General features: G+C 70.8%; 2 protein-coding genes across 2 annotated transcripts; both read left to right on the forward strand.

Moving 5' to 3' along the window:
- Nucleotides 1-4,448: 4,448 nt before the first annotated feature.
- Nucleotides 4,449-10,212, forward strand: LOC309669142 (uncharacterized protein; the record flags this gene model as incomplete). The annotated part of the gene is made up of 4 exons (XM_082479745.1): nucleotides 4,449-4,586; nucleotides 7,274-7,400; nucleotides 8,802-8,906; nucleotides 9,137-10,212. 4 exons carry the CDS (start codon nucleotides 4,449-4,451, stop codon nucleotides 10,210-10,212), a joined length of 1,446 nt encoding a protein of 481 aa, XP_082335871.1.
- Nucleotides 10,213-14,424: 4,212 nt separating this feature from the next.
- LOC309668726 (uncharacterized protein) lies at nucleotides 14,425-24,235 on the forward strand. The gene is made up of 5 exons (XM_082479209.1): nucleotides 14,425-14,463; nucleotides 15,659-15,710; nucleotides 17,081-17,181; nucleotides 17,541-17,666; nucleotides 21,578-24,235. The coding sequence occupies exons 3-5, from the start codon at nucleotides 17,115-17,117 to the stop codon at nucleotides 22,981-22,983; spliced, it is 1,599 nt and encodes a 532-aa protein (XP_082335335.1). The 5' UTR covers nucleotides 14,425-14,463; nucleotides 15,659-15,710; nucleotides 17,081-17,114; the 3' UTR covers nucleotides 22,984-24,235.
- Nucleotides 24,236-24,531: the final 296 nt, after the last annotated feature.

Raw genomic sequence — 24,531 nt, forward strand, 5'->3', positions numbered from 1 at the left:
CCCGGCGAGGCCGTAGTGCCAAGGCAGGTCCACGGCCAGGGCGGGAGGGCGGCAGACTGCAAAACCAGAGTGGGCATGGGGAGCAGGGACGCGTCTGCGGCACCTCGGCTCCGAGCAGCTCCCGAGGGAGAGGAGGGGCAGGTCCTGCCTGCCAGGTCTCCTGAGAGCAGCACTGACCGGTGCGGGACCTCACTGAACGGTTTGGGTTGGAAGGGCGGAAGACCACCCAGTTCCAACCCCCTGCCCTGGGCAGGGACACCTCCCACCAGCCCGGGCTGCTGTTCCGGGGGGGCTGGGGGCCCCTGACAGCCACACAGGGACCCACGGCCGCCTCTCCCCAGCTGCCTGCGTGCCTCCATCTCCCCATTTGTGAATGGGGACAGTGTTATTCAACCCCCCTCCTGGGGGGCTGAGAGCAGAAGGGTCCTTACAGGGGTCTTTGCAGGAGCTGGGGGTCGAGGAGGGGCTCTTGGGAGGGCAGTGGGGCTCTGCGCCCACCTGGGAGCCCGACCAGGGGTGTCTTTTGCAGCAGACTCCATGGGCCACCAGCTTTCCAGCTGCCCCACCGCTGCCGCCACCTCCAAGAGGAAGGAGCTCTCCCTGGTCGAGCGGGTGAAGCTGCTGCCGACAGCTGTGCCGCTGGAAGAGCCGGCACAACATCATCTTCAAGCAGCACCAGGGCGAGAAGGTGGACGCGGACGTCGGCAGTGCCCAGAGCTGGGTGAGTGAGGTGCTGCCCGCCCTCCTGAACAGCTACCGACCCCAGGACATCTTCAGCGCAGCGGAGATGGGGCTGCTGTACCGCGGCCACCCGGAGCGGGCACAGACCCCCGGAGACCTCCAAGGGCTGGGCGGCAAGAGGGGCAGGGACCCGCATCTCCATCCTCTGCTGCACCCACCGCACCGGCACGGAGAGTCGGCGCTTGCTGGTGGTGGGCAGGAGTTGGCGACTGCGCTGGCTGCCTAAGGACCCGTGTGTGTTGCTGGTCACCTACGCCAGCTTGGCCACCACCTTGGTGACAGCAGGCATCTTCCAGCAGTGGATCCTGCGGTGGAACCAGGAGCTTTGCCACCACCACCGCAGGGTCCTGCTCTTCGTGGGCCGCAGCAGCGCCCACCCCGCCGCACTGAGGGCCAAGCTGCACAACGTCAGGCTGGTTTTCTTCCCCCCCAACACCTCCAGCAGCCCATGGACACGGGCATCATCCCCAGCCTGAAGGGCCACTACTGGGCACTGGTGCTAGCCAGGGTGACACAGGACCCAGTGCTGGCCCAGGCGAGGCAGACGGCCAAGATCGCTGGCCAGGTGACACTCTTGGATGCCATCTACCTCTGGCACAAGGCCTGGGCATTGGTGCAGCCGGCCATGGTGTGGACCTGCTTCTGGAAAGCCGGCTGCCACCTGGTGCTGCTGGAGCGGCAGGAGGCCGACCTGCTGCTGCTGGCGGACGTGCCGTGGCCGCCCTCCCTCAGCGAGCGGGGCTTTCTGGCCTTCGCCAGCATGGACGTGGCGGAGCCGGCCATTGGCGAGGATTGCTCGCTGCCGGAGTGGGGCCGATGGGACACAGGGGCTGCGAGTGGGGAAGAGGAGGAGGAGGGTGAGCTGGAGGCCGGTAGCCCCATCATGGCCAGTGAGGCGCTGTCTGGGCTGGCTGTGGCCGTGAAGTGGTTCCAGCTCTGTGGGCTGGTGTACCACTGGGAGCGGCTGCTGGAGGTGGAGAGCACCCTGCGGGTGTCTGTCGAGGCCGAGGTCGCCCAGGGCGCACTCCCGGCGCGCACCGGCTGCGCACCCGGCATGGTGCCGTAGGCGGGAGGTCGGTGCGTGCCGGGACCTTGAGTAGGAGGGACGGAGGGTGCGGGATAGATCCCTGGGAGCAGCACCTTGCTGTGTCCCCCCCTCCCTGCCCGGCAGTGGGGGTGCCCGGGGGGTCCTTAGGGGCCGGGGGGCGTTCTGAGCTGTAGGTTAGGCTGTAGGGTTGACGGTGAGGGACTGCAGCGAAGAGGGGGGCAGCGGCGAGGCAGGGGGGCTGCAGGGAGCGAGGATGCTCAGGGGGCCGCGCCATGCCCCCTAACCCTTGCCCTGGGACACCCCCTCGCGAGGGATGCTCTCCCGGCCTGTGTCCCTGGGACGCCACCGTTCCTGCACCAGCCCCGTCCATCCCGAGGGAGTCCCCGCACTTAGGACTGGGTTTGCAGCCGAACTCGTCTTGCTCAGCCAGAGAGGGCCGTTGGAAAAGCTGGGGCGAGGCTGCTGCAGGAGACCTGTGGGGCAGAGCAGGGGGCTCACCTCTCTTCCCCGGGGTCCCAGCAGGGAGGAGGCCGGCAGCCGCCCCAGGTCCCGGGCAGCCGAGGTGGCCCTGGGCACCCCCAGGCTCTGGGGCTGGGGTGGGACAAGGTGGCTCCGTGGGTGCCTGTCCCAGCGTGGCAGCCCCTGTCCCCGCACGGCTGTTCCTGGGGCAAGGACCACAGCCCTGGGGAGGGGACAGTCCCCTCCTGTGCCACCCCCATGCCAGGGGACTCGCCAGGGCTCCTGCCCCCGGCGCAGGTGAGGTCCCTGTGCTCCGTCAGATCTGCTCCCTGCCCGAGGGATCCCCAAAGTGGTGCCCTGTGAGGCGGGGGGGCGGTGGGGGTGGCAGGAGGGGGTCTGTCCCCAGTGGCCTCCGTCCCCGTGGCGGGGTTTGTACAAAGATCACGGGACGGGGGACATGAGACAGTGCTGCTCCGGGGTTTGCGTTAAACACCCCAGCCTTGCCGTACCACCCCGGTCCCCCCCCCAGGTGCTGCATCTCCCACCAGAGTGTTTGGACCATGCTGTGGATGAGATCCGTGCCGTGCCGTGCACCCGTGGGCTCTGGGAGCTTTTGGGCTTTCCTGTCACACGGGGTCTGTCATGTTCGTCCTGGTGATGCGGCTTTGTCTGTGTTCACCCTCCCTCTGCCCCGACCCCCCCGGCAGTAAAGGAGGTGTCTGTCGGGTGCCCGGTGGTCCTGTGCCATCCCGGGCTGGCAGCCTGACCCCGTGGGACAGGAGCATCCCCTCGGTCCCCACCGGCAGCAGCAGGGCTTGCCCAGGGCGAGGGCGCAGGGGAGATGGGTGCCCCGGTGTGTGCTGGGGGGAGGAAGGTGCCCTGTGGCACCGCGGTTCCCCCGGCCGTGCCACGCTGCAGCCGCATGCGAGCCGGGCGTCCCCGCATGGTGAGTGGCGGCAGGACTCTGCTGGCAAACCCAGCCCCGGGGCCGGCCGCCCTCTGCTCCGGCCTCTGCCGTGGACCTGCCAGTGCTCTGCACCAGCGCAGCCCGTGTGCCGGCTGCGGACGTGCGGCTACAGCGGCTCCCAGAGAGGCCCATTGGCAGCCTCCAGTGCCGGCGGCTCCGGCCCCGGGCCTGAGAGGTCACCAGGTCCCGTCAGTGCCACAAACCGTCTCCTGCCGGTTGCAGGAGAGGCTGTCCCTCAGCCGTCCCCACATCCGACCCTCGCTGTGGCCCTGGGAGCGCGGACACGCCGTGTGCCGCAGCCTCACCCCAAATGTACCACAAATGTACCACAGGTCACCCAGGGTGCTGCAGGCTCACCCCGAATGTGCCGCAGGTCACCCCAACGTGCCACAGGTAACCCCAAATGTGCTGCAGGTCACCCCAGGGTGCCGCAGGCTCACCCCAGCAGCCCTGGGGGGGACTGCAGCTTCTTGCCCCCTCCCACCCTGCAGAGCCACCCCCCGCTCGCTGCAGCGATTCCCGGTGCCGGAAAGCACCGTCGCGGTGTCCCCCCGCCCCAGGGCCACCCCTCCGCAGCCGTCCTGCCTGGGGTCTGTGAGAAGGGAGCGGGTCTGCAGGACGGGCTGTGCTAGTGCGTCCCCTTGGGGACTTGCCACCCACACGTGCCCCAGGGGCACTGGGGAGCCCAGGGGCTGGTGGCCATGGCTTCCCTCGGGGGGTGGCAGATCCCCCCTCCCCAGGTCTGCTGGGTGCTGGGGTGAGCCGTGGGGTGAGCCGTGGGCTGAGCCGTGGGGTGCTGGCTGCTTGCCCTGGGACCAGGGCCGTTCCCTGTCACCAGGGTCTGTCCCTGCGCCGTGGGGACAGTGCCAGGGGTGGCACAGAGGGGTCCTGCCGCGCTGGCACGCTGCAGGCAGGGCTGGGCTCGCTAGGGCTGGGCTCGGCGCTGAAGGAGAGACCCGTGGTGGCACCAGCACGGTGCCAAGCCCGCGGTGACACCTCTGTCCCCTTGGCTCGGAGATGGGCTGTCACCTGCGCTGGCCTGAGGGCCACCACCCCTTCCCACCCAACCCGGGTGGCCCGGGGTCTGCTGTGGGGAACGGCGCGTTGTGCTGTGCTGGCAAAGGGGCTCCGGGGGCTTTGGGCCGGGAGGGGAGCGCGGCACTGCCCGGGGTCTTGTCCCTTGGACTGGGCACGGGCTTGTACAGGGGACACTTGTGGGGTGGCACTTGGCCCATGGCGGGGGGTGGCAGCGCAGCGTGGGGCTGCTTGTGCTCGGGCTGCGGGGAGGAGCGGGAGACGGCGGTGGGGCTCACCCAGCCGAAGGCACGTGCCTGTGCCGAAGCTCTCCGGGGCTCCAGTGAGAAGGACAAGGTGAGAGCTGGAGAAACCGGAGGTGTCTCCCAGCTGGAGTGGGAGGAGAGCTGTGTGCCACGGATGCCACGAACAGGGAGAGCTGTGTGCCGCGGACACCGGGAACACGGGGGAAACCTCTGCCAGGTCCCTCCAGCCCGGCCGAGGGAGCCCAGAGCTGGAGATTCCCGAACCCCGGGCCCCACGCTGCCCGTGCCCGGCACGCGAAGCCCTCCGGACGCAGCAGCGCCGGCTCCCCGGCCGACACGTGGGGCTGCCCCGCACTGCAGAGAGCGGCGTTGTGGCACCCCGGCACAGTGTAGGTCAGGGACTCGGGGGTTCCCCTCCTGTCCTTGCCCAGCACCCCCCGGTGCCTTACGGGGGCTTTCCCCACTGGAGGAATGTCCTTTTCCCACCCCTCCAATTCACCCCCCACAAGCAGGATTGTGCCCTTGCCTTGGGGTGGCACAGGCCGGTGGTTGTCCCGGGACACGCCGGTGGATGCTCATTTCCTCCCAGGATACACCAGTGGATGCTCATTCCATCCTGGGACACACCAGTGGATGCCCATTCCCTCCCGGGACACGTCGGTGGATGCTCATTCCTGGCAGGACCTGCCTGGCACAGATCCTGGCTGCCGGGGGTGCGTCTGGGCAGGATTTTGCCCCGAGAGTGCTGGAGAGGGGGTCCCTCCCTGGGGGCAGGCGCACCCACCGAGGGGGCAGAGGAGCAGCAGCCAAACCTCACTCTGCCCGGAGAAGTTCCCGCCTGCGTTTCCCCCGGGTTCGGAGGTGCCCCCCTCGGAGCCCTGGCACATGGAGTCACCCCCCGGCTCCTCTCCCCGGGGGACCCCCCGGCCGGCACTGACCCCCCTGGACCGACCCCAGCGGCACAGGCCTGGGGGGGCCCCGACAAAATGCGGGTGAGAGCGTTGCGGAGGGCAGGAGAGGACAGCCGGTCCCCTGCCCGGGGACACTGACCCCTGCCCCGGGCGGTGCCATGGGGGGGTCCGGCGGGAGAGTCCCTGGGCCCGTGTCGGTCCCCTCTGTCCCCCCCGGCAATCAGGAGCTGCTGCCCGGCCCGGGGCTCACAGAGTGCCAGCCGTGCCTGGGGCTGATGCTCCCGGGGCTCCCCACGACCGGTGCTGATGCTCCCGGTGCCCAGTGCTCCCCACGACCGGTGCTGATGCTCCCGGTGCACGGGGCTGGTGCTCCCCGTGACTCCCGGTGTCCGTATGCCCCCTCCGCAGGGCGGGTAATCCCGGTGCCCGGTGCTCCCCATGACTGAGGCTGATGCTCCCCGTGCCTGGTTGTACCCATGACTGGTGCCAATGCTCCCGGTGCTGCCAGTGCCCAGTGCTCCCCATGACTGGTACCGATGCTCCCGGTGCCCAGTGCTGCTGGTGTCCGGTGCTCCCGGTGCCCGTTGCTCCCAGTGCTGCCAGTGCCCAGTGCTGATGCTCCCAGTGCCTGGTGCTGCTGGTGCCCGGTGCGGATGCTCCCAGTGCTCCTGGGGCCCAGTGCCAATGCTCCCTGTGCCTTGTGTTCCCAAAGCTGCTGGTGCCTGTGGACGGTGCTCCCAGTGCCGATGCTCCCAGTGCCAATGCTCCCAGTGCTCCCTGTGCACTGTGCAGATGCTCCCAGTGCTCCTGGTGCTGCCAGTGCCCAGTGTTGCCGGTGCTGGGTGCCAATGCTCTGGGTTCCCAGTGCTGTCAGTGCCCGGTGCTCCCCATGACCGGTACCGATGCTCCTGGTGCCCAGTGCTGCCAAGTGCCCAATGTTGCTGGTACCTGGTGCCAGTGCTCCAGGTGTCCGGTGCTCCCGGTGATGCCAGTGCCCAGTGCCAATGCTCCCAGTGCTCCCGGGGACAGTATTGCCAAGGCCCGATGCTCCCCAGTCTCCTGGTGCCCGATGCTGCTGGTGCCCAGTGCTGCTGGTGGATGATGCCGATCCTCCCGGTGCCCATGATCCCATTGCTCCCGGTGCCCGGTGCCAATGCTCCGGGTTCCCAAGTGCTCCCGGTGCCCGGTGCTCCCGGTGCCTGGTGCTCCCCATGACTGGTACCGATGCTGCCAGTGCCCAGTGCTGCCAAGTGCCCGGTGATGCCGGTGCCTGGTGCCGGTGCTCTCGGTGCCCAGTGCTGCTGGTAGCCGGTGCCAATGCTCCCGGTGCCCGATGCTCCCAGTGCTGATGCTCCCGGGGCCCGGGGACGGTGCTCCCGGTGCCATTGCTCCCCGGGTTCCTGGTGCTCCCGGTGCTCCCGGTGCCCGGTGCGGATGCTCCCGGTGCGGATGCTCCCGGTGCCCGATGGCTGCCGGTACCCGCAGCATCCACCGGCGCCGTTCCCGCCCCCGCCATCCCCTTCCGGGCCCGCCCCGTCCGTGGCATCGTGGGCGCCATCTCGGCGCTCCGTACCGGGGAGGCTCTGCCCCCCCGCCCCCCCCCCCCCTCCACCGGCCCCGGGAAGAGATGCAGCGGGTAAAGACCGAGCGGGGACCACCCCCCCGGGGGCCGGGAAGCGGCGGGGGGGGGGGGGGGGCGGGGGGGCCGGGCGGGGGGGTTCCCCCCCCGCCCGGCCCCCCCGCCCCCCCCCCCCCCGCCGCTTCCCGGCCCCGGCCCCGGTGGCAGCCGGTGACTGGAGGGGGGTCCAGCGAGGGGACGGTGCTGGGGGGTCGCCCTGAGTCCCCCCCCCGCGTTCCCTTTTTGCAGGGGGCGGTGACTTTCGAGGACGTGGCCGTCTACTTCTCCCCCGAGGAGTGGGTCGAGCTGGCGGCATGGCAGCGGGAGCTCTACCGGGAGGTGATGATGGACAACTATGACCTGGTGGCCAGCCTGGGTAAGGGATGTGCCCCTGGGGAGGGGAGAGGGTCCGCAGGCTCAGCTTGGGGGTCTGGAGCATCAGCTGGGGGTGCAGAGGCTCATCTTGGGGTCCCGAGGCTCAGTCGCAGGGTCCGGAGGCTGTCTGGTGGTCCAGAGGCTCATTCCAGGGGTCCGAAGGCTCAGCCTGGCATCCAAAGACTCAGCCTGGGGGGTCCGGAGGCTCAGCCGGGGGTCCAGAGGCACATCCCAGGGGTCTGAACGCTCAGCCTGGGGTATGAAGGCTCATCCCGGGGGTGCAGCGGCTCAGCCGGGGTTCTGGAGCCTCAGCCGGGGGTCCAGAGGCTCAGGTAGTGGTCCAGATGCTCAGTCTGGGGGTCTGGAGGCTCATCCCAGGGGTCTGAATGCTCAGCCTGGTGTCCAAAGACACAGCCTGGGGCATCCAGAGGCTCATCCCGGGGGTCCGAACGCTCAGCCTTGGGGTCCAAAGACTCAATGCAAGGGGTCCAGAGGCTCAGCTGGGGGATCTGGAGGCTCATCCTGGGGTCCAGATGCGCAGTCTGCGGGTCTGGAGCATCAGCTGGGGGTCCAGAGGCTCATCTTGGGCTCCAGAGGCTCAATTGCAGGGTCCGGAGGCTGTCTGGTGGTCCAGAGGCTCATTCCAGGGGTCCAGATGCTCATTCCAGGGGTCTGAAGGCACAGCCTGGCATCCAAAGACTCAGCCTGGGGGGTCCAGAGGCTCAGTCTGGGGGACCAGAGGTTCATCCCAGGTCCAGAGGCTCAGCCGGGAGATCCGCAGGCTCAGCCTGGGGTCTGGGGCTTCAGCCGGGGGACCTGGAGGCTCATCCTGGGGTCTAGAGGCTCAGCTGGGGTTCTGGACCCTCAGCCGGGGGTCTGGAGGCTCAGTCTGGGGGTCCGAAGGCTCAGCCGGGGGCATCCAGAGGCTCAGCCAGGGGATCTGGAGGCTCAGCCTGGTGGTGGTCCAGAGGCTCAATCTCGGGTCTGGGGGTTCGGCCCAGGGATCTGGAGCCTCAGCTGGGGGTCCGGAGGCTCATCCCAGGTCCCGAGGCTCATTCTGGAGTCCGGAGGCTCAGCCCAGCGTCCTGCAGCCCGATCCTCTCCGTCGGGCCGAGGGCAGAGCCCGACCTGCTGTGTCTCCACGGGGCCGCAGCCCACCCGCTGCCCGCCCTGGGCTTGCCGCGTCCGTCCCTGGTGCGTTGGGGAATAACGGCTCCAGGTACCCCCAGCCCCACTGCTCCCCCCCCGGTGCGCCCCGTTGGCTGCCGCGGCCGGCGTTGGCACCAGCAGCCCCCTGGCCCCACGGCTGCCGCAGCCGGAGCCCCCCGGGTGCGTGCCCCCCGGTGATGGTGACGCCCCTGGGGTGGCTCTGGGGGTGCTGAGGTTTGTCTCTCCCCCACAGGTCCCGAATTTGAGCTCAGACACAAAATGGAGCCCGGGGAGGAGTTGCGCGGGGGAGTCCCCTGCGGTGGGGGGGATGGTGGAGCTGCTGCCGCCGCTGACGCCTGTGAGTGACCGCGGGGACCCCCCGCGTGGCCGGGGACACCGGGGTGGGAAACCGGTGCCGGGGTCCTGTCTGATGTCCTCGCCCGGTGGGTTTGGGTGTCCCACCGCGGCCCCCCGGTCGTCCCCGCGGGTGCTGCAGGGGCGAGGGGAGGCTGCGGCGGGCGAGGGGCTGGTGCCGCGGCCACGGGGACTGTCACGGGTCTGTGCCCCCCTCGCTGTGACTGCCCCCCCCGTTCCCGACAGCTGCCTGGGGCGGGACGGCCGGCGAGGACCTGTCTGAGGACGACGACCACCGGGGACACTGGGTCCCCTCCGTGTCACCGGCCGAGGAGTCGGGGTACCCCACGCTCTGCTCCGGCTGGTGCGAGGCAGAGCCGCGGGTCTGGGCCGGGGACGCCCCCCCGGAGCTGCCGCTGGAGGTGCCGGGCTCGGGGGGTCGGGGGCTGCTCATCTGCGGCACCTGCGGGCAGAGCTTCGAGGACGAGGCCGGGCTGAGCGCCCACCAGCACCAGCACCTGCGCCCGCTGCTCTCCCACCAGTGCGGCGCCTGCGGCAAAGCCTTCCGCCACTACCGCAACCTCCTGACGCACAAGAAGCACCGGGGCCGGCGCCAGCACGCCTGCACCGAGTGCAGCAGGATCTTCTGCTTGAAAGGGGACCTGCTGCGGCACCGGGCCGGCCACGGCGGCGAGGGCGGCTACGCCTGCCCGCTCTGCGGGGACAGCTTCCGCCATAAGCGTGACCTGCAGGCGCACCGCAAGGAGCACGCCGGCGACCCGCGCCGCAAGTGCCCCGAGTGCGAGAAGCGCTTCGAGGACGAGGCCAGCCTGAGCCGGCACCGGGCCACCCACCGGGAGGAGCGGCCCTTCCTCTGCGGGCGCTGCGACCGCAGCTTCAGCTGGAAGGAGAGCCTCATCATCCACCAGCGCAGCCACGCGCAGGAGCGCTCCCACAAGTGCCCCGACTGCGGCCGCGGCTTCAGCCGCAGCGGCAACCTGGTGCTGCACCAGCGGGTGCACACGGGCGAGCGGCCCTTCGCCTGCCCCCAGTGCGACAAGTCCTTCCGCAACAAGGCCAACCTCATCACCCACAAGAAGCTCCACCGGCGCTACAGGACCTTCGCCTGCTCCCAGTGCCGCCTGGGCTTCAGCTCCAAGAGCAAACTGCTGCTGCACCAGCGGGGGCACGGGGAGGGGGGCGGGGGGACCCCCGGGGCAGGGGACGGCCGGCGGGACGCCAGCGGTACCTCCGGAGCGCGGGAGGGGGCTTGTCCCCATGCGGAAGGGCAGGAGGGGGCCTCATCCTGACCCCAAGGGATGGATGTGACTTTGCCTGGCGCCCACTGCCCCCTCCCCGGGGCTCAGCACGGTGCGAGCCCTGCGCTCCGCTCCCCTTCAGACCTCGAAAAATCCCTCCCGGGGACCTTCTCCTTTTTCCTTTCAGACCTTGAAAATATCCCCCCGGAGCACTTCCCAGTTCTCCCAGTCCCACCAGTGCCCTGCCCCTGCATGCCGGCTGTCTCCTTGTCTGTATTTAAAGGCAGAAGAGAACGATGCGAGTGTGGGGTCTGGTCTTGTCTTGCGCCGGGGGAGGCAGCGCCAGGGCCAGAGCCTTCCCCCACGGCCCTTGGTCACCCCCCGGAGGGGGCCGGGGGCGCGATGGGCGACATTGTCCTGGGGAAGGAGCCGGGGGGTCCACGGGCTGCGGCGGGCACTGCTGCCGGGCCGGGGGGGCGCCGGGAGGGCTCCCGAGCACCGGCGTGGGCAGCGCTGCCGCCGCCGGGGCGCCGAGGTGGGGCCGGGGATGGACACAACACACTGGGGGAGTGTGGGGACGTTATTCCCCGTGGTGTGTCGGTGCCCACGGTTACCCGGGGGGACCCTGCCGGCCCCCCCCCGACCGGCGACACTTTATCGAGGCCGCAGAAATAGGAATTCAGCTGCGGGGGGGGGGGATGGCGACCTGCTGCGCCCACCGCAACATCTGGAGGTGAAGGGCGCACATCTGTGCGCAGCAGCCCTGGGGACGGGGTGGCTTGTGCTCCGGAGGGGCGGGAGGTCCGATGTGTCCCCGTGTCACTTCGCCGGGACCCGCCACCGTCTTCCGAACTGCTGTGAAATGGGGGGGGGGCAGTGCCTGGGCGGGGGGGGAATGCTCCTGCCAGTTTTAGGGAGTGTGGCCACCCAGTTCGGTTCGTGGCCAGCGGCTTTTCCCTTGAGCACCACCCGGCACTGGTGCCCCCGTAAGCCTCAGAGTCTGCCGGTGCATTTTGAGTCACGGAGCACCGTTCCGGCCGCGTTTCCTCATAGCGGGAATAGCAGGAGTGGTGCTCGCGGTGTCTCGTAGTGGGGACCACTGGTTTGGAGGAGCGGTTGCCGGTGCCACGGCAGTGCCTGCCGCCAGCGCGGCGCCTGCTCAGGGAGCGGAGAGGAGCCGGGCAGGGCAGGGAAAAGCTACGGTACGGCAGAGGGGAAACCGCAGCTCCTGAGCATCCTCCTCCTCCTCCTCCTCCTCCTCTGGGGCAGGACCTGCTGCGGAGCCCAGCCTTGCCCGGTCCTCACCCCGGCACTGCCCGGGGAGCCCCGAATGTGTCGTCCCCGCGGGCGGGAGGGACTTGGTGCAGTTGGATGAGATGGTCGTTGTGGGTCCCGTCCAGCTGACATGTTCCTATTCCGTTCCACGCGGCGCTGTGCTCTTCTGCGCTGTGCTCGTTGCGGCGCTGAGGCGAGGTGCACTGGTGAGGGGCTGCAGCAGCCGGTGCTTGTGCTGGGGTCACCCCAGGGCGGGTTCTCGCTCTGGGAGCCGTGCGGTGGCCGCGCTGCCCATGCCCCCCGCTCCTGCGGTGCCGCTCAGGGTCACATCGCCTGACCCGGCTCCCGTCCTCCTCCCCGCACGCTCCGGGGCCGATGGCGGAGGGCGGGCAGGCAGAGCCGGGGGGGATTGTAGAGTCATGGAATGGATTGGGTTGGAAGGGACCTTGAAGGTCATCCAGTCCCCCCCCTGCCCTGGGCAGGGCCACCTCCCCCCAGCCCAGGTCGCTCCCAGCCCCGTCCAACCCGGCCTTGAGCACCCCCGGGGATGGGGCAGCCACAGCCCCTCGGGGCACCCTGCGCCGGGGGCTCACCGCCCCCACAGGGAAACATATCTTCCTCAGATCTCATCTCAATGTCCCCTCTGTCAGTGTGGAACCGTCCCCCTCCTCCCATCGCAGCAGGCCCTGCTAAGATCCTCGTCCCCATGATGTGGGGGTAGTTCACGCCGCGGTGTCCCCGCTCAGGCGGTGGCGGGCGGTCCCTGGGGTTAGGGTCGGGGGCGGCTGGGGACGGACAGACAGCCCTCCCCGGGGTCGGGGTCTGCCGCCACGCACGGGGCGGGTCCCTGCTGCGAGCCGGGAGGGGGAGCAGCCACCCACGGGACCCCCCATCTCCCCCACCCCCCCGAGCTGCCCCTCCAGGGGCCGGCACAGGTCCCGGCGGCATTGAGCCGGTGCCCGCTCCTCCTTCTCCCACGGGCAGCGGTGCTGGGGCAGGCAGGGGGGAGGGGGGCTGGTGGGGCTGGAGCTGGCGCAGTGGGGAGGAGGCGAGACCCCACAGGCGTCTCGCCGGTGTCACCGCCGTCCCCGGGGCCGGCGTGAGTCAGGGCCGGCGCAGGCAGCAGCAGGACCCCGCCAGCCCGCGGGCAGCGGCCGAGCCTCTGGGATAAGCTGGGGGTCAGCGGGCGCTGCGGTGGCGGTGGGGGAGCCCTGAGGCCGTCGTGGCACTGTGGGAGGGGTGGTCATCCCCATACTGGGAGCCCAAATGCTCCCCCGTCCCCTCTCTGCCTGCGCGTCCACCCTCTGCCCCCCGTGGGGGGAGACGGACGGGAGAGCGGCGCTCCCGGTGAGGCCGAGGACGGGCACGGAGCTGCCGAGGCGCAGCAGCCTCCGGGGGGGACGGGACGTCTGTCCTGGGCACTGGTGCGGGACTCGAAGGGGATGGACACGACTGGGGGGGTTTGCTCGTGCCAGGGCTCCCCGCGGGTCCGGGCTGCTGTCTGCGCGCGTCGCTTCGGTGTGAAAAGGTGACGCTCCTGCCCAGCGCGGTGCTGCACGGCTCGCCGCCGCTGGGACGGCGCAGGAGGGTGCTGTGCCGGCGGGGGAGACGCAGCCCCTCGCGAGGAGGGTGGGCTACGGCGCGGAGAGCCGGATCCCGGGGCTGACCCCAGTGGGAGCAGAAGGGGCGGCGTGCCAAGCCCGCCCTGGGCGGCAGTTGTGGCGCGGCGCGGCGATGCGCGGCAGCATGGAGCTGCGCCAGAGCTGGCAGGGAGCTGGCACAGCCCGTGCCGTGCCAGGCGTCGCCCCGGCCCCGCTTTTAGGAGAGCTGAAGCTCACAAAACCCGCACTTAAATGCCCGGCGCTTGCCGGGGCGAAGGCTCCGCCACGTTTGGCGCTGCGGCATCGACGGGACGGGCACCATGGACGGGACGGGCACCCTCTGCCTCAGCTCCTGCTCCTGCTCCTCTCCCTGCAGCGGTGGTGGCCGTTTCCCCCACTGCAGTCCCTCCCCAGTCTCCCCGGCTGCTCCGGGGCCACCCTGGCTCCAGCGCCGAGCCGGGGGGTGGCAGAGGGGCGGGAGGGGGTTGAGGGTCTTGGGGTGCCGGGCACAGGGCCCTTTGCCTGCTCCGGGCTGGTCCCCGCACCTCCCAGCGCCACGTCCCCCGCTCCTGCCCGCTGCCTCACCCCCCCAGCCGAAGCCCCCCGCCCTCCAGCCCCCTGCCCCTCTCCCGGCTGTCCCCAGCGCCGCTGTCGGGTGGGTGACAAGCAGGCGGCACGTCCCCCTTGTCCCATGGCACTGGGGGTCTCTCCCTCTGCCCTCGCTGGCACCCAGACCCGGGACCCCGCACCCTGCACCCCTTCCTGGCAGCTCCGGCACTGAGCAGCGTGGCTTCCCCGCTGGCTGCTCCGTCACGCCCACGTCCCCATGTCGCCGCGTCCCCACATTCCCACGTCCCCATGTCCCCATATCCCCATGTCCCGCTGCAGTGCATCACCCGCCGGCTCCTCCGCGAGCTGACGTGCGTTATCGTTCTAAGAGTTTATGGCACGTGGCTGTGTCACGGTCCCGGTAACGCACACTGCTCCCGGTGGGACTGACCGCTCTGGGGTGTGCTGGGCTGCTGCTCCCCGGCAGCCGCCCCCCGGAGTGTCCCGGTGTGGGAGACAGCGGAGCATCCCGGCCCAGGGAAAATTGGAGCATCCCAGTGTGGGGACATCGGAGCATCCTGGTCCTGGGGACACCGGAGCATCACAGCCCAGGGAAAATCGGAGCATCGCGGCCCGGGGGACACCGGAGCATCCCAGTGCGGGGACACCACAGCATCCCGGCCCGAGGGAGCCCGGAGCATCCCGCCGTGGGGACGTCGGAGCATCCCGGCCCGGGGGGATCCCGGAGCACCGCGGGGGGGGGACTACAGCTCCCGGCATGCCGCGCGCGGGAGCCTTTGTCCGCCCGCCCCGCCGCGCTCCCGCCCTCGGCGGCCATCGGCGCCGGTGCCCGTTCCGCCCTTCCGCCGCGCCGCCGGTGAGAGCGGGGCCGCCGCGGGCGGGGGGGCACCGGGGGGGCACCGGGAGGGGGGACACTGGGGCAGACGGGGGGGGGGGCACCGGCACAAGCGGGGGCGGTACCGGCACAGGCGAGGGGACACCGGGAGGGGGACACCGGTACAGGTGGGGGGTACCGGCACGGGCGGTGATGGCACCGGGAGGGGGACACCGTGACAGGAGGGGGGGCACCGGGACAGGCAGCGGGGACAGCGGCGCAGGTTGGGGGTCACCGTGAGGGGGGGCGCAGCGGGGACGGGGGGCGCAGCGGGGACGGCGCGGGGGACACCCTGCGGGGGGGCGCGGGGGGGGGACCCGGGGATGGGGACACCCTGCGGGGGCCTCCGCGCCCCCCCCCCCCGTCCCCTTCCCCCGGTGGGTGCGGGACCGGGATGCTGCGGGGGGTGTCCGGCTGCCCCCCGGGGCTGAGCGCCCCCGAACCCCTCCGACCCCCCCCCGAAAAGCCCCCCGGCTCCAGCCATCCCCCCTGGCTGGGATGGTTGGGGGCGCCGCCGCTGCCGGCCGGGCTGGGGAGGGGACGCTCAGGTGGGGGCGGGGGGGGTGCCACCCCCCAAAGGAGGGGGACCCCCTGCAGTGGGGCAGGAGGGGGGGACGGGGCTGCCTTTCCCAGCCCTGTGTGCCGTGGGAAGGGGGGGGTCACCCAGAGCACCCCCGGCTGCGCAGGGGCGTGCAGACACCCCCCACCCCCCAGGGCGAGTTCTTTGCGGGGGGCTGGTGGCAGCGGGCGCAGGGCCCCCGAAACCGGGGACGTTCATCTCGGTCTTGGGGTGTCCGCCCCGACACCGCGAGACCAAACCCCAATAAACCAGAAGGACACGCGCTGCTGCGCGGCTGGCGCGCCCGGCGCTGGTTCTGGGGCAGCGCTGGTTGTTCCATGAGCCGTTGGCGGCGGGAGCGGGCCGGGGCTCGGTACGCACCGGCACTTTTGGCGACAGCCTTATGGCACCGGCGCTTTCCTGCGGCAGCTCTGCCGGCGGCCCCACACCCCGAGAACTTCTGCCCGTGGTGCCGTGAAGGGCGCGGGGCGACGGGGCAGGGGGCCGGGCATCACCCTCTTGGGGTCCCCGGGGGGTCCCAGGCCGGGCAGGGGGGGCAGCGGGGTGGGAAGGGGCTGTGCCGTGGGCACAGGGATGGCACCGTTTGGTTTTCCCCAGGGGCGGCGCGATGGGATGGAGAGTTACGGGTTTGCGGTTTGAAGGGGTACAGGTAAGGTGGGAGCTGCACGGGCTCCTGCTGAAGCTCATCCCGAAGCTCATCCCGAAATTCCCTGGGCTGGGGGCACGGGGGGAGCAGGATGGGGCTGGTCCGGCCCCCGCGCACGGCCGGCGGTGCTGGCGGGGTCCGCCCCAGGAGAGAGCCGCCCCGAGACCGAACCTCAAAAGACCCGAACCCCAACAACAGCCCCCCCAGCGCCCCCTTCCCGACGGCCCCGCGCACCCTCCGCACCCCTCCCAAACCCATCCGGGGCTGCGCCGGCGTCGCAGGAGGGCTGCGGTGGGCCGAGACGCCGTTGCGACTCCCTGCCTGCGCTTGGGGCCCGAGTCCCCGAGGGGCTGGCGGGGACGGAGCCGCTGGCGGGGGGGTCGGTGCGGGGGGGCAGAAGGGGTTTGGGGACAGGCGAGGTGGAGACGGGGTCTCGGAGGGGACAGCGGGACCCGCCCGCTCCCACCAGCGCTCGGTCTCAGGTCTCGGCACCGGTGCTGCCGGCGGCTTCGACACGACGGTTGTGTTGGTCTGGCGTGGCAGCCAGCGGCAGAGGGGGCCGCACGGGGGCTGCGGGGGACCAGCGCGGGGTGCCGGGGTTGCCGCCTGTCCCTCCCGGCAGCGGTGCCGGCACCAGCGCACGCTGCGAAGAGCGCGCAGGAGCGTTGTGGGGTCCGTTCCCGACCTTGTCCCGGGGTTAATCCCGGTTGCTCGGCGCACCAGCCCCCCTCTGGGCTTGTGCCCGCTCCGGTGGCACTTGCCACCCGTGTTCGGGAGGAGGGAGGCACGCTGCGCCGTCAGGGACATCGCGCCCGCGTGATGGGCCTGGCACCGCGCACCGCTTGGCTGCTGCGGCACCTCTCCCCTCCGTCCCTGCCGGCGACGCCGGGGGCTGCCGGGTCTCCCTGCGGGCACTGGTGCTGCCAGCGGGCGCTGCCACGACCGCCCTCCTTTGGCTCCTCAGCCCCGGCGACGAGCAGCCCTTTTCTGCACCGTTTCGGCTGTAAATCTCCGTTCTCAGAGGGTCTCCTTCGCCCTGACCCCACACCCCTGCCTCCCCCACCGCCGCGGCTGCCGGCCTGGGAGGAGCATCTCGGGGCGGCGATTTGGGTGATGTCGGGGTGACCCGGCGCCCGTCCCGTGCCGCGTATCCCCCAGCACCGTCCTCCTCAGCCCCGCTGCCGGCAGCGGCTCCCCGGGGCAGAGTGGGGCGATGGGGGGCCGGGGAAGGGGTGGAGGAGGGGGGTGTGGGCGCAGCCCGGTGTGCCGGAGCGGGGAGCCCGCAGGTCGGCGTCCTCCGGAGCACCCGCGTGTCTGCGGGCGCTCGCTGGCCCCGGGGCGGGCTGGAAGGAGACTTTGCCGTCCCCGGGCAGGTTCTTCTGGAGGGGGCCCCGGGACCCCCCGGCGATGGAGCGAGCGGAGCAGCCGTTTGGGGACGCCGGGCTGCGGGGGACGCCCGACACCGGCGGCACAGGTGAGACTGCCACAAGCTCCCGTGGGGACGTGGCTGCCCCGGCACCGTGGGGACTTCGCAGCACCCCCCACCCCCGGGGCCGTGGGACCCCCCAGGGCTGAGCTGCCGCGTCCCGCGGGGCCGCGTGTGGCGTCGGTGTGGGGGATGCCGTGCCCGGCACCGGCCGCCGGGATGGTTTCGGTTGGGCGAAGGTCCTCCTTGGGCTGCCCAGGGCTGGGTGGGGGTCTGCGGCTTGTCACCGCGCCATCCCCCGTGGTGCCCGCGGGGGAGGTTTCGTGCCCCCGCGCCCGGGAGCTGCCGACCTGGTGGCGGGCTGCCCACGCTGCCCGGGAACCCAAAATCGGCTTTATCTTCCTCAGGAAAGGGCCGGGCCGGTGTGAAGCGTGAGATCGTGGTGAAAACGGAGCCGGAGGAGGAGTCCTACATCGGCTGTCCCCAGGGCCTGGGTGCCACCGCCCCCAGTGTCCCCAGTGTCCCCAGTGCCGGTGAGCAGAGGGGGCGGCTGGGGGAGGGCTGGGAGGTTGGCGAGACCCGCAGCCCCCCGGGATGGAGTCCCCCCGTCCCATACGGACCGCTCCAGGTGACGTCCCGTACCGACTGCGTGGGGTGACGTTCCCGTGGGGACGTGGGAAGGGCCACCCGGGAGCTTTGGTGCCACGGGGCGTTCCCAGCGCCGTGTGGGAACCGGATTCCCTTCTGGAGGGAAAGGAGCGCTCCCTTTCCTTGCGGAACAGATATTTAATAACTCGGGGTGTTTCGGGTCCCCACGGTGCTGCATGCGGGGCGCCCCCCGGGCTCCCATGGGGACCCCCGCGCTGGGAGACGCCCCGCGGCTGTGGGGACCTGCTGGGGACCGGGGATGGAAGAGCGGGGAGCCGGAGCCGGCGCCGGCGCGGGCAGAGCGTGGGGACATCCCCGAGGGCGCGCGCTGCCCCCGAGCCGGACGCGCGGGCTGTGCCTTCCCTCCCGCAGGCGTCAAGGCGGAGGTGGTCGTTAAAAGCGAGGCCGAGGACGCGGCGTGCGGCGGTCACCGCCCCGGCGCCCGGGAGGGGGACGTGCCCCACCACCCCGCTGCCTGTGAGTGGGGCTGGGGGCCCCCGGGGGACGCGGCCGGGGGGGCGGATGCTTTGGGGGCTGCTGTGGGGGGGCGTCGGGGGGGAGACGGGTCTGGCAGAGGGCACGCGGCTGAGCACGGGGGGTGGCACTGTCCCACGCCACCATGGGGGTGGTGGCACTGCCCCACACTATCCTGGGGGAGGGGTGACACTCTGTCCCAGGCCACCCAGGGGATGGTGACACTGTCCCACGCCACCCTGGGGATGATGGCACTCTGTCCCATGCCACCTGGGGGACGGTGACACTGTCCCGTGCCACTCTGGGAATGGTGGCACTCTGTCCTGTGCCACCCAGGGGATGGTGGCACTCTGTCCCACGCCACCCTGGGGCTCGTGGCATTGCCCCACACTATCCTGGGGGGGGTGACACTCTGTCCCACGCCACTCTGGGGATGGTGACATTCTGTCCCACACCACCCAGGGGATGGTGACATTCTGTCCCATGCCACCTGGGGGATGGTGGCACTGTCCCGTGCCACCCTGGGGATGATGGCACTCTGTCCCATGCCACCTGGGGGACGGTGACACTGTCCCGTGCCACTCTGGGAATGGTGGCACTCTGTCCTGTGCCACCCAGGGGATGGTGGCACTCTGTCCCACGCCACCCTGGGGCTCGTGGCATTGCCCCACACTATCCTGGGGGGGGTGACACTCTGTCCCAGGCCACCCAGGGGATGGTGGCACTGTCCCACGCCACTCTGGGAATGGTGACATTCTGTCCCACACCACCCAGGGGATGGTGACATTCTGTCCCATGCCACCTGGGGGATGGTGGCACTCTGTCCCGTGCCACCCTGGGGATGGTGACATTCTGTCCGATGCCACCCGGGGGATGGTGGCACTGTCCCGTGCCACCCTGGGGATGATGGCACTCTGTCCCATGCCACCTGGGGGACGGTGACACTGTCCCGTGCCACCCTGGGGATGGTGACAGGCGCCGCGCTCTCCGCCTGCAGGCGATGCCAAGCCCGAGATCATCGTGAAGGTGGAGCCGGAGGAGGAGTTGTTCATCGGGTGCCCCCGGGGTCCGGGTGGCCCAGGAGCTCCTGCCCACCGCGGCGGCGCGGGTGAGCACCGGGGCGGCTCCGGGGGCTGCAGGGGGAGGCGTGGGGCAGGTCCCCCGGCTCGCTGGGGCCGGAGGCTCCTCGCCGCACGCGCGGCGTGTCGCAGCAGGTCAGCCTGCCGAGGGCCGGGCTGTGGGGTCCTGCCCCGCGTAGCCGAAACCAGCCAGAAGCGGAGCTTAAAGCATCGTCCGGGCGGTGGGTTCGGCTGAAATGTCCTTACGGCTCCTGAGGGAGCGCTGGGGGGTGGTCAGGGGGGCAGTGGCGGCTGGTGGGCTGGGGAACGGATTTTGGAGGCTGATGGAAGCTGAAAGCTTCAACCGGAGCCGGTAGACGGGGCAGACGCCGCCGGGCTCAGCCGGGGACGGGGCCTGAACGGGGCCTGAGCCTTCGGTGGGTGGCGGTGAGGCGCTGTGCGGGGGTCCCTGTTCCCGTCGTACGCTTCAGGGGGTGGGGGGAGAAGGAAGCCGCCTTCCTCGAGGGGGACTGAAGCCTTTTTGTGGGGGGACCTTTGGCATTTGCCACCGAAGGCGCTGAGCCGCCGCCGGGCGCTGTGCCGAGGCAGACGCGGTGCTGAGCAGAGCTGCTGCGAAGCCGGTGGTCGCGGGTGCCGCTGGTGAGCGACGCCGATTGCCGCTGCGGGATGGGTTCCTTCCCCCCCCCCCCCCCCCCCTTTGTGTTTGCGGCTTTATTCGGCATTTGGGTGTTTCTCAGGGTTCGGTGTGTGTCCCCCCGACGGACTCATGGGCGGTTTGTGGTGTCCGCGCTCTCCCTGCCGGTCCCGGGTGTCACTCGGCGGTGGGTGCGGGGGGACGGTGGGCGGGGGGGGGCGGCCGTGTGGGTCCCACCGCAGTCTCCCAGCCGCGGGAGCAAAGCCCGGGCTGCCCGGTGAGCCCGGTGCAGCCTCGCCGCTGGCGTTCTGTCCCCGGGGCTGCGGCAGCACCCGGCACTGCTCCCACGGCCCCCGCAGCCCCCCGTCCCTCGCCCAGCTACATCCCAAACCCGGCAGGAAGCTGCAGGGAGGGACCCCCGGTGCCGCTGCCAGCCGTCCGGGCGAGCTGCTCGTGCTGCCGCACTGGCAGAGCATCGCCCTGAGAGGGGGGGGGTCAGCCTGGAGAGGAGAAGGCTCCGCGGAGACCTGAGAGCCCCTTCCAGTGCCTAAAGGGGCTCCGGGAGAGCTGGGGGGGGACTCTGGGTCAGGGAGGGGGCCATGGGACGAGGAGGAATGGTTTTAGACTGGAAGAGGGGAGATTCAGGCTAGGTATTAGGAAGAAATTCTCTCCCGTGCGGGCGGTGAGCCCCCGGCGCAGGGTGCCCCGAGGAGCTGTGGCTGCCCCATCCCTGGAGGGGTTCAAGGCCGGGTTGGACGGGGCTGGGAGCACCCTGGGCTGGGGGGAGGGGTCCCCATGGCGGGGGGTGGCACTGGGTGGTCTTTAAGGTCCCTTCCAACCCAAACCGTTCTGTGACTCTATAGTTCTGCTTGTCCAGGCAGCCTCAGCAGCCGGGAATCCTTGCACGCTTTGCACGGGTTGCACAAGAGGTCCCAGCCCCTCCCGGGGGTCCCTGGTAGTGATGCCGTCCCCGCTCGCTCCCTGCGGCACGAGCTGGGGCTGCTGGCAGTGCCGGGGGCGGCAGCCTGCTGTCCCCCACCCCGAGCTCCCAAAACGGACCCCGCGGCTGCCAATCCCCCGCGGTCTTTGCATCGGTCCGCACCCTCCTCCATCAGGAAATCCCAGTGACGCTGCTCATCCGCACCGCTCCCACTCACCCTGTGCCGGTGCCACCCAGTTTGGGGGGCTCCCCTTCTCCCGGGGGCGGAAAAGGGACTCTCCGGCTGAAGCTGTGGGGGGATGTCGGCATTTTTGGCTTTGGAGGAGAGACCGCACGTGGCACCTTTGGGTGGGCCGGGACGTGGCGGTGGGACCTGCCTGGCTGCCCAGGACAGGGCGGCTTCGTCCAGCTCCTGCCTCACCCCGACGCGCTCGCGCACGTTAGCGCAGCCCCACGGCCGGGACCAGCCTCACCGCGGCACCGGGGCAGCGGGAGGTGCCGGTGTCCCGCGGGGGGCGCGGGTCGGAGGTCCGCGGCAGCCTCGGTGGGAACGTGTGCCGGGGATGTCCCGAGAGGGGCTGTGGGGAGGGGCTGAGCGCGGCTGCGGGGGTCTCCCGGGAGGGCTCTGGGCTGTGGCAGGTGACGGCCGGGCTGCCCTTCTCTTGGCAGACGGCGGCGATGGTGGCGAGCGGTGCCCCAAGGAGGAGCCGGAGGAGGTGAAACCAGAGGCGGCCGAGCTGGAGAAGGGTCTGGGGGCTGCCTCGGGGGGCTCCCTCGGGCCCCGGCCCCGCGTCAGCCAGTGGACGGTGCGGCAGGCGCGGGGCGCCGTGGCCGAGCTCCGGTGCACTCCGGCGGCGCCTGGGGGTCCGTGGGCCACCCCCGAGCCCCGGGGGCTGTGCCTGGAGAAGGGCAGGGCTGCGGCGGTGCCGGTGAGCGGCGCTGGGCAGAACCCCCCCTCTGCCTGCGGGGTGGGCAGCGCCGTGGCCCCCGGCACCGAGCCGGCACGGCGTCCCCGCAGCCAAGCGGCCGCGCGTCCCTTCGCCTGCAGCGAGTGCGGGAAGAGCTTCCAGCACCGGGGGAACCTCATCACCCACCTGCGGGTGCACACGGGGGAGAAGCCCTTCGCCTGCACCGTCTGCGGCAAGAGCTTCAGCCAGAAGGGCGACCTGATGCGGCACCAGCGCATCCACACGGGCGAGAAGCCGTTCGAGTGCACCGTCTGCGGCAAGAGCTTCTGCTCCAAGCAGACCTTCGTCCTGCACCAGCGCATCCACACGGGCGAGAAGCCCTTCTCCTGCAGCGAGTGCGGCAAGAGCTTCAACCGCAAAGCCAACTTCATCACCCACCAGAAGATCCACCGCGGCGAGCGCCCCTTCATCTGCGCCGAGTGCGGCAAGGGCTTCTGCGCCAAGAAGACATTCATCCTCCACCAGAAGATCCACATCGGCGACCGGCCCTTTGGCTGCTCCGAGTGCGGCAAGAGCTTCAGCCGCAACGGTGACCTGACGCGGCACCAGCGCATCCACACCGGCGAGCGCCCCTTCGCCTGCGCCGACTGCGGCAAGTGCTTCAGCCACAACGGCGAGCTCATCAAGCACCAGCGCATCCACACGGGCGAGAAGCCCTTCACCTGCACCGAGTGCGGCAAGAGCTTCAACCGCAAGGGCACCCTCATCACCCACCAGCGCATCCACACGGGCGAGCGCCCCTTCGTCTGCCCGGAGTGCGGCAAGACCTTCAACCTGAAGACCACGCTGATGAAGCACAAGCGCATCCACACGGGCGAACGTCCCTTCACCTGCCTGGAGTGCGGCAAGAGCTTCAAGTACAAGGGCAACCTCCGGACCCACCACCTCACCCACACGGTGGAGCGGGTCTACCCCTGCACCGAGTGCGGGAAGATCTTCAGCCACAAGAAGGAGCTGACGGTGCACCAGGGCGCGCACACGGAGGAGAGGATCCTCTCCTGCTACCGGGAGGGAGAGTCCTTCAACCCCTTCCTCCCCATGCACCCGCTCCTCATGTCCTGCTCCCCGCTCCCGGTGCCGCTGGAAGCCTTGTCCAAGTACAAGTAGGAAGGCTGGCGGCAGCGGGGAGAGCCCGGCGTCCTCCCCGTGGCACGACCCCGTGGCTGGAGCGGCGACAGGAGGAACGACGCCATCGCGAGAGACTTAGACCTGCTGTGGGGCCGGCGGCAGAGCGCGGCCGGCGGGCGCCGCGGTGGAGCCACGGGTCCCCAGGGAGGAGGCGCTGGCTACGGGTGCCGCCGGCTTTCGGCAGAGCTGGGGCCTGCGGCCGCTTGCGGGGACAGGCGGTTGGGCTGGGACGCGGTGGGAGGGGGCTGCGCGCCGGCACCGTTCGTATCCCCAGGTCGCGCGGGGGCTTCGTCGTCCCCCACCCCGGCGTCGCCGTCTCTTTTGCTGTTTAGAAACCTGTTAAAAGCGAACTGCGATGGGTCGATGTGAAGACTGGGGCCGCCTCGTCCCTCCCCGGCAGCACTGGGCTGTCCCCTCGATGGCTTTTCTGTCCCCGATGCTGCATCCGGGCCGGCACGGCCACCTCCCCGCCGTCCTCCGCGCCGTGGCAGACGCGGCCCCCCCTTGTCCTGTGCAGAGGGACCCCTGTTCTGCTGCTCGTTGGAAAGGGGCAATGCCGAAGCTGAGAGTCGTCGTTTCTCCTTCTCCCTATCGGACACGCGGACACTGGACTTGGAGAAGAGCTGACAGCGCACACGGTGCAGCGCCGCCATTCCCTTCCCCGGCACAGCCCTGCGCCGCGATGCCCCGTGCGCCATGGCCCACCCTGGCTCGGCGGCGGCTCCGTAACCCTCTTTCCCTCCCCTAAATCCTAACACACTTCGCCGAGCCTTGTTTTTTGGAATCCTTCCTTCCCCGGCCGGTGCCTGCTGTACCCCCGGGTTTATTCCTCAACCCCGGTGCACCCCCCGGGTCTGGCACCGCTCCTGGGGGGGTGCCGAGGGCTCCCCAGCTCTATCGCCAGCTTGCCCCATGGCTCCAGGTGATGGTCCTTCCTTGCCCTCAGTTTCCCCATCTGTGAAATGGGGGCAATACTGCCTGCTGGAGCCGCCTGCCCGGGCGGGGGGGTTTAACCCCTTCCTGACCGGGCAGAGCCCCCGGGGCTGGCGAAGGCTGGGCTGGGGGGGGATCACTGCTGCTGGGTGGCAGGGACTGCTGCGGCTTCGGTGACGTGTGAGAGTACCCCGGTGAGCCCCTGAGATGCAGGAGGCAAGGCCCACGTGTATTTATAGCTCCATTCTTTTTCTTTTCCTTTTCTAATCTAGAAACTAATAAAAAGTGAAAACGTGTGCGGGAACCCCTTTGTCTGGTACAATTTGCTGCTTATTTCCGCTGGCCGTGCCCCGCCGCGGGAGCTGGCGCGGTCTCCGGCGTTGTCTCCGGTTTGGGGCCAGCGCCTCTGCCCTGGAAGCTTCCTGCAGGACACGGGCATCCCGGCGCTGGCGGTGCCCCCCGCTCCTGCACGCAGCCCCCCCACCCCGCAGAGGAGTCGCCCCCGGTGCTGCCGCCAAAGCACAGCGGGGCACCCGCGTCCCTGTGGGTGGGGGGCGTAGGGGGGCACCCACGTCCCTGCAGTGGGTGTGTGGG

Source organism: Vanellus vanellus, assembly GCF_965231255.1.
Source record: "Vanellus vanellus genome assembly, chromosome: 2".
Classification (NCBI taxonomy): domain Eukaryota; kingdom Metazoa; phylum Chordata; class Aves; order Charadriiformes; family Charadriidae; genus Vanellus; species Vanellus vanellus.

What these genes read in the sequence shown, in the direction of transcription:
- LOC309668726 (XM_082479209.1), top strand. Translation starts at nt 17,115, where the DNA reads ATGGAGCGAGCGGAGCAGCCGTTTGGGGACGCCGGGCTGCGGGGGACG. An exon ending in GCCCGACACCGGCGGCACAG is followed by an intron (nt 17,182 to 17,540) that starts GTGAGACTGCCA and finishes TATCTTCCTCAG; the next exon opens with GAAAGGGCCGGGCCGGTGTG. An exon ending in CCCCAGTGTCCCCAGTGCCG is followed by an intron (nt 17,667 to 21,577) that starts GTGAGCAGAGGG and finishes TTCTCTTGGCAG; the next exon opens with ACGGCGGCGATGGTGGCGAG.